General features: G+C 35.0%; 1 protein-coding gene across 1 annotated transcript in view; it reads right to left on the bottom strand.

Moving 5' to 3' along the window:
• Smp_163810 (putative laminin gamma-1 chain) overlaps window positions 1-8954 on the bottom strand; it is a gene marked incomplete at both ends in the record, with an annotated part of 83928 nt that overhangs the window by 59963 nt on the left and 15011 nt on the right. Inside the window, 4 exons of the mRNA XM_018790313.1 lie at window positions 1878-2005; window positions 2645-2752; window positions 5938-6253; window positions 7650-7834. Of these exons, the coding sequence (XP_018655669.1) occupies window positions 1878-2005; window positions 2645-2752; window positions 5938-6253; window positions 7650-7834 (737 nt within the window). The remainder of the gene's footprint in view (window positions 1-1877; window positions 2006-2644; window positions 2753-5937; window positions 6254-7649; window positions 7835-8954) is intronic.

The following is an 8954-nucleotide window of genomic DNA, read 5'->3' as shown; positions in this document are numbered from 1 at the left end:
ACCTACCAGTCTTGGTTAAGTGCTCTGACACGAAACTGGTAGGTCCTGGGTTCGAATCTCGCGAGTGCGGGGTCGTGGATGCGCACTGCTAAGGAGTCCCATAATAAGACGAAACGGCCGTTCAGTGCTTCCAGGTTTTCCATGGTAGTCTAGCTTCAATTGACTCATGCTTTCAACTATGAATGAATTAGTTTTTACCTTTTTGTAAGCATGCATAACATGGTTTCTGATTTGTTGGGCAATTGATGATAGTTTGATCTGGTTTCACCAAACTTTCCAGTTCAATAATTTCACCTAGAAAAAAATAACGGAATGAATAAAGTCCGGAATGAAACCGAACTACATTTTGGTACTTAACATAACTACATTTCATTCGTCAAGAAAGCGTGAGATGAGAAGATTTTTACTTGAATAACTGAATGACATCATTGAAACGGGCTTATAAAATATCATTTGATCTCTGCCATAAACTCTCATTGTGTTTTATATTCTAAATTGAATGCATTTGCGTCAAGTAACTTTTCCATATTGTCTAAATAACGTCTAACGTGTCCAATAGTACGGTTTGTAATCAAACACGAAGGTTCATCCAGAATATTACAATTAGTATATAGGCATTAAATTACTGAGATAGTCTTTAATATGATAGCTTTCAATGATCCTCATTAGCTTTGAAAGGTAAGAAGAATTTTTGTATGGTCGATTCTTTATCTTATATTCATCCTTGTTAATTCATGATATTTTCAAATAACTAACTTATAATGTTTGTGATTTAAGGAAATATCGAGGCCATCTGCTCAGGAAGCACATATGCCAATAAGAGACTGATCGATTGAAGTCTTAAACATCAATGAGAAGATTCACACTAACAATACAAAAGTGAATTAAAACTTCACCCCATTACACAAGCAAATGGCTATCAGGACTCCGTAGCTAATTGGATAATATGATGGCGTATGAAATGAACGGCAGTGGGTTCGAGTCCCATGGTGGACATAAACTCTGGAATGCATGTACATCCATCTGACGAATCCCAAATAGAACGAAATGAGTGTCCTGAATTTCACTACTAGCCACTATCCATCTCTGTTTATAATACTTGTGATTTAAGGCAATATCGAGACAATCCACATATGGTATACATCTACCAATAAGAGATCGATCAATCGCAGCTCTAAATATCAGTGGGTGGATTCAAACAACCAATAAAATGATGTATTATTAATGGAGATATTTATCCTTACTTTATTCTTAAAGTATTGTTAATAGTGTCATTACCATTACTGTTATATAACTATACTTCTGTTAAGTATTCTATTTACATTATTGTAAACCCTTGACTTTATCTCGTCAGATAACAATGACTTCTTACCAACTTTTTAAATTAACCTCTCAATTTTACTGATAAAATACTTAGTTACTATCTAAGCAGAAATCATTTTGAAATTCATGGGTTTGAATGCAATACAATGGAATGATCTAATCATGACAACATTTTGTAGACATGAGATCTGATAATCATCTTTGCTGTATAATTATCCCTTACAATATTACAAAGGTAGGCGAATGTTTTTATGACGGTTTAGCATAGACATAAATATTACGATAAATGGGGTACGCATATGATATGTTAAAATGGTTTTAAGTAATTTTCTTCAATTGGTCATTTATTAATAAAGCTATCATGTACTTTATGCAACTGTTATCAACTACATTGACTTTACCACTGATGTAATCAGTTATCATAAAGTACGTTAGAATGTGTAATACCGACTATAGATTTACGCTTTTAAGTTAAGATCTGAATTTTGACTAATTAAACTTCATTTGTGAAAAAAAATATTTGTTTCCAATTGTAACTGATGTATTCTACTTACCAGGTCTACCAGCTACATTACTTAAGTGTTCTTCGTCTAGTTTACATTCTGATGAATGCAAAGAACATAAGCACGGTTTACATCCTAATGGATCATTTGACATGAGACCATAATGACCAATCTTACATCTAAAAAAAAAGAATTAAATAGGATAAAACCCTTAGATGCTTATTGTTTAAAAGGAGAAATCGAAAAACAGTTATTCCGTTCATTTAATCTAACTTTAAACATTTGACATTCAATAAATATTTAAAAATGTCTAAGTCAATCAGACTGCTAATCGGTTCTACTACTGACTAATTATATATGGTCAGAGTAATATTTGTCTAGTTCTTAGCTCAACTTGGTCGATATATTTCGAAAAGCAATGAAGGATTTGACAAGGATGAATAATTTCGCCAATCAGAGAACCAACCCAATTATACAGGTGACCAGTTTCTGCTCTAATAGATCGATAAAAACGTCTCAGACAGCAAAATTGGGTGATGTGGGTTTGAGTCCCACAGGGAACACCAATTCCAGCAAGACTGTAAGCAGTCACTGGTAACGAGTGACAACTCACACGAAATCTAAGTGAAACATTGTTTTCTGCTGACTACTTTCAATCACCTAGTGTTAACTGTGTTCATCCGTGACCAAACACGATATTAATGTAAACCTCTACACTAACACAATAGATATCAAGATCTTCAGAAAACCATTAAATAAATCAAAAAGGTATTCATTTATTTGCTATATCAGTAAACTTTAAAAAAAAGATGACTTACTTATCACATTGTTTACCAGCTACATTTTGTTTACATATACATTGACCTGTTTGAGAATCACAAGCAGGACGATTTTCATAACTACCACCTTCATTACAATTACATGGTCTAAAATAGAATTCAAGGAAGTTATGATTTTCATTTTTAAAAAAAGATGAAAGTATACATTACTTGAAAATAAAGAGAATACAATTATGATGTGTACATTATCCTAGAAGAGTGAACATTGTAATCTAGTTTGTAGTTTAGAAGGTGTCAATTACATTAACATTTATGCAGCCAATCAAATAAATAACATAAATCTAGACATTCTACTGAATCATACTATAAAGAATTTAGTAAATAATTCTTTAAAAAATTCAGATCTCTGAAATCGCTTTGATTAATGCAACATGGCCAAACACTATCAGCAAGAAGCTACTGTGGGACACAACAAATAAGATTCCAGTGGAGGAAGAAATCTGAAAGAAGTGCTGGAAGTGGATAGGACACATATTGAGGAAAGCACTCAACTGAATCACAAGACAAGTTCTCACGTGGAATCCTGAAGATCAAAGGAGAAGAGGAAGACCAAAGAGTACATCACGCCGAGAAATGGAGACAGACATGAGAAAAATCAACAACAGTTGGATAGAACTATAAAGGAAGACCCAGTTCACAGTGGGTTGGAGAATGCTGGTCGGCAGCCGATGCTCCATTGGGAGTAACAGGCGTAAGTAAGTAAGTAATGCAACATACAAATGAAAAGTTTCCAGATTGATTAGGATAGAGTTATATTGAAGATGACAAGAATTAGTTACTATTAGACTTAATCTTCTTCAGTACTGTGCAATATTTTATCCTTATTTTGAGATACACATAAATTATAGAAAAGATTATAGGATATGAATTTTATTTTCTAAAATTACTAAATTAACTAAGCTGTCCACGACCACAAATATTTCAGATACCAATTAGTTAAACACCAGTGATTACGATCATTAACTACTTTAGATTTGTCAGTAATAGTAATTCTGTGCTGTATGCTACTTATGTCGACAAACATAAGTAGTATTTAGTGGCCTTTAATCTGACTCCAGTTAGATCGGACAAATGATCGTTATCGAATGATTGCTATAGAAACATATATATGTTGTCTATTCTAAGTATCAACTTAACTCGTGTTAGTGAATAACGGAATTAAAATAAGCCAAATACGAGAATGGATTTCGAATACGTATATTTTGTACAATCGTTGGTTGAAACAGACAATCAGAGAGACGTAGGGAAGGAAGTGAGGAAGAGAGAGCGGAACGAAATGGCGCGCCGTGGAGAAGGCACGTAAGCCAACCTGATTTAATCAAGAATTAATCAAGATTTATAGTCAGATAAAATTAAGTTACAGACATTTGATGAATAGGATAAGAAGTGTACACACACATACGCTCATATAAAAACAGGGTTAACAAGTGAATAATTGCCAAGGTCAAAAAGTGACTCAAGAAGAATAGATAAATCGGCCTGCCCAAAAGCTAGAATAAAGCATATAGCCTTAACATAGCAACCGACACTACAAATATGTAACACCAATCAAAAGTTGAATACCGGGCAGCAGAAGATCGGATTCAAGAGAACAAGAATGTAAACAGAGAGTAGTTGTTATAATAACAGGAATGAAGGAACAATGAAGTTTATAAGAGATGACTGATGGTAGATGCGCAAATGAAGTTCTTAATGTATGGTCTTCAAATTTTACGAAAACATTCTGTAATTTGTATTAAACCATAAATTGGTTGTCCCCGCCTGAATTCTCACTCTCTAGAAAAACTATTACTAATCAAATCTCGCGAGTGAGGGATCGTGGATGCGCAGTGCTGAGGAGTCCCATAATAGGACGAAACGGTCGTCCAGTGCTTCCAGGTTTTCCATGGTGGTTTAGCTTCAATTGACTCATGATTTCAACTATGAAATATACTGAAATCTCCACAAAACCCTTTCTGATTACTAATAATAATTAGAAGTGAAACAACTTAATGTTTCATTCCTTGAGTATATAACATAAAGTAACTAAAAGTGAATTGGTTTGATGATGTAAACATCAATTCATCCATCATTGATGACATTATAATCAACTGATTCTTACCGAACATTGTATGTATGAGAAAAGAGGTAGCACTTTCAAATTAAAAAGAATGAATACATATATGTTTCATGATTTTTAATGGTTGTCTTGTGGTGTGGGCTACTTATATTGAAATAAGTATTATATATCGTGTGTCAGGAATAAAATATCTGGCATCAGAAGATTGAGAAGATCGAGAAGAGAAGAACAGAAACAGAAAGCAATTGGTGTGGAAATCCAGGAACAATGAAGCCTGAGACAATTAATGAACATTTTGCGAACGAAGTATCAGAGTACGGTTTTTCTATTTTATCAAACAACTTTGTAATTTGTGCTAAGTAGATAATTAATCTGTTGTTGAAAGCGATAGTCACTTGAAGCTAGACCACCAGGGAAAACCTAGAAGCAATGTACGGCCGTTTGGGTCCTATTGTGGGACTCCTCAGCACTGCACATCCACGATCTCGCTTCGCGAGATTCGAACCCAGGACCTACCAGTCTCGCGCCAGAGCTCACTACTGACTGACTTCAAGAGATATTTCCTGGAGTTCTAGTGAAAAACAGTGACTAGTAGAGTTCAAACCACGTCTTTTGTGAGATAGGAACTCACTGAAGACAATTGGTGAATGGTTGCTCAACTTCGTGGATTGGTTGGAGTTAGACATTAACACCATCGAATGTCGGCTCAATGGTCTGTCGGTTAAGTGCTCTGGCGCAAGACTGGTAGGTCCTGGGTTTGAATCTCGCGAGGCGAGGTCGTGGATGTGCAGTGCTGAGGAGTCCCACAATAGGACGAAACGGCCATCCGGTGCTTCCAGGTTTCCCTGGTGATCTAGCTTCAATTGACTCACGCTTTCAACTATAAAAATACTAAATCTCCACAAAACCCCTTCTGATAATTAATTTGTCGTTAATAATTAGTCATTCCTCTTCCATCCTGCTAATCAGTCAGAAAAATGTTTGATATTCACACACACAGTTTATTATTATTTCACTATAATACTTACTTATTAATTATTATGCAACCTATTCAAGTATCCATAAATAATTCCTAGGAGTACCGTGAAGGTATGAAGATACTAGACTGAAATCTTCTGCGACGCTCTTATTTATTTCATTTTGAAATAAACATCTCAATGATCATTGTATAAACACTGACATAAATAATGTTTCAATAACAAAATTCACTTACAGACAACCACCAGCATTGAAACCAAAATGATCTTCTAAACAGTGATCACAAGATTTACCACCAATTCCAGGTTTACATTGACATTGACCTTGTGCATTACATTCAGTCTGTCCATCAATAGTACCCACTGGATCACATGAACATGGTAAGCATGTTGTTGGCTGTTTCGGATTAGGATAATAACCTGATTTACATCGTTCACAATTTAAGCCTTCAGTATTATTGCCACAATCAATACATCGACTACCGGAACCAGTACGACTATATAATTCCGGATCAAATTCACATAGATGTGCGTTTCCATTACAATTACATGCTACAAAAAAGATAAATAATATGTTAATTTAGCTATATCATTTGTTTCTAGAAATAGAACTAATGTCAGCTCAATTTCTACAATAAAATATTCAAATGTATGATGAAGCAGTGGATATATTTTACAAAGGAATTCTATGGTTTTCTGATTTATGTAGATCCTTGATAGTTCTACTGTATGGAGCTGAAACTTCCATAACCATCATCAAAAAGATACAAGTATTTATAAACCACTGTCTACACAAGATACTCACTGTCCGTCGTTGGATGGAAACCATCAGAAACAGCCTACTGTCAGAGATAACAAACCAGGTTTCGGATGGGGAGGAAATTAGGAAGAGACGATGGAAATGATGGATAGGACATCCATTGAGTAAATTACAAAACTGAATTACGAGGCAAGCGCTAACTCGGAACTCTGAAGGGAAACATAAACGTGGAAGACTAAAGAACACACTGCCTGGAGAATCGGAAGCAAACATGGAAAGGATGATTAGCGATTGGAAACAACTGTTTTAATATCAGACTTTGTAACGTTTAGACTACAAGCACGGTCTGACTTTTATTAAATAATAATGCTTATGTATATACCCTTTAAATACGTGATATATATATATATATATATTAATACAATAGCTAAATGGGTAACTCTTTAGAGTTTGTCAGTATAGGTAGCATGCGTTCCATCAACAGTGAATATCGAATAAGTAATTACGTATATTTATATCAGTAATTCTATATCACTCTGGTTTAAGTAACAATTCAAATGATTTCAGGATAAGGTAAACTCAGTTCTGACTTAAGGTAGTTCTGTTTTACAGTGATACAAACTTACTTTGAACTTTTGTGTATTACCCCTCTTATTCATTTCATATTTTACTCAGCTGTCATGTACTCTTACTCAGTGACAACTTGATTCAAGTGACCAGTTGTGTTCAAGGTAAGTTTGAACCCAACTTCAACGAGAAAATGGTAAAATATTTTATTCCTTATGATATTCACAATAAGAACGGTTGCTCAACTTCGTGAATTGGTTGGAGTTAGACATTAACACCATCGGATGCCGGCTCAGTGGTCTATAGGTTAAGTGCTCTGGTGCGAGACTGGTAGGTCCTGGGTTCGAGTTTCGCGAGGAGAGGTCGTGAATGCGTACTGCTGAGGAGTCCCACAATAGGACGAAACGGCCATCCGGTGCTTCCAGGTTTTCCTTGGTGGTCTAGCTTCAATTGACTCGCGCTTTCAACTATGAAAATACTAAATCTCCACAAAAACCCTTCTGATAACAATTAGAGTACCCGTTTGTAAAGAAAATATTCTTTAACATACTACTGAAAACGAACTTTTTTTCAAATCCATGTACATTTAAAAATAAAGATGCTTCTATTCATATCACATACCTATACATGGATTAGCATTTTGTGGAGTAGCAGGTTGCCATGGACGATCATGATAACCTGATTGACATTGTTCACAATTATCACCGGATGTATGATGAGCTGGATCACAAACACATACTAATCTTTCTTTTTGTCCTGGTCCAGAACTTTTTCTACATTCATTACCATGACCATTACAAAGACATCTGGAAAGAGTGAAGTATAACATAAAATACTAATCAATTTATTGAAAATGAAGTATAAAAAATAAAAATTCAATATAACCTAGAACTGCAGCTTGTATGTGATTTTTTCGTAAGTACTATATTAGTCTTAACTCCGCCTGTAGCTCCTCCGGGGGCTACTGCCGGTCCCAAGCCCGGGTAAAGGAGGAGGGTTGGGCATGGGGTTAGCGACCCCATCCCGTAGATAACCAACTCGCTAAAAAATCGCCAACCAGAAAAAATTATTCAAACCATTTATACTCTGCCCTGGTAGTTGAAGGAATAATTATGACGTCTCATGATGAAAGCCAAGTTCCTTCGGAAGTCATGAGGTCGATGCACCTTCTAACAACGAGAGCGACAATTTTTATAGGTACATGGAATGTCCGGACAATGTGGGAGACCGGGAGAGTCTTCCAAATTGATGCAGAAATGAGAACTATGTTAATCTTGTCATTTGGACTACTTAATTATACAGAAGCAGAACTAGCCGTTAAACTACTTGTAAAATAAAAATTTCACTTCAATACAAATCTAATCTTCTAGATTTCAAAAGTTGATTTCAACCGAAATCATACATTTTTGAACCTAATTTGCAGTACTTGTAATGCAGTAGTGTTCATGTATGGAGCATTATCTACTATATATCTAACATTTTGATCAACATAGTTGTAGACGTCTTAAAACTTTCTAACTTGATGTAACGAACATACTTCATGGAAATGTCAACCATTGATCTATTTAGTTTAAGCTTAAAAATTAATGGTAACAGTAAGCTAGGAATGACATCATAGATCGATTTACCAGGTTTTAAACAAACCCTTGGATAATTGATGGGTTCACTCCAAATGGGAGTACGGTTTTAACTAAGTAATTCATCTTACTTTTTCACTTCGAAAAAATGATTCGACGTTTTTCATTAGCATGGTGAGTTTATTTCAATGTTATGTAATGAGACAATATTGATCATTTGAATCCTAGTTACATTTATCTCCTTTTGTAATCTAATTTTTAAATACTCAACGTTACGAGTTGTTGAGATGGTGGAGAAGATTTGTAGCTCATGTGGGTGATTTTGATGTAGGTTTGTTCTCTGAGCTGG

This window comes from Schistosoma mansoni, chromosome W, assembly GCF_000237925.1.
Source record: "Schistosoma mansoni strain Puerto Rico chromosome W, complete genome".
Classification (NCBI taxonomy): Eukaryota; Metazoa; Platyhelminthes; class Trematoda; order Strigeidida; family Schistosomatidae; genus Schistosoma; species Schistosoma mansoni.
The sequence above is the reverse complement of the archived record's forward strand: the minus strand, read 5'-3'. Positions and strand labels throughout refer to the sequence as shown.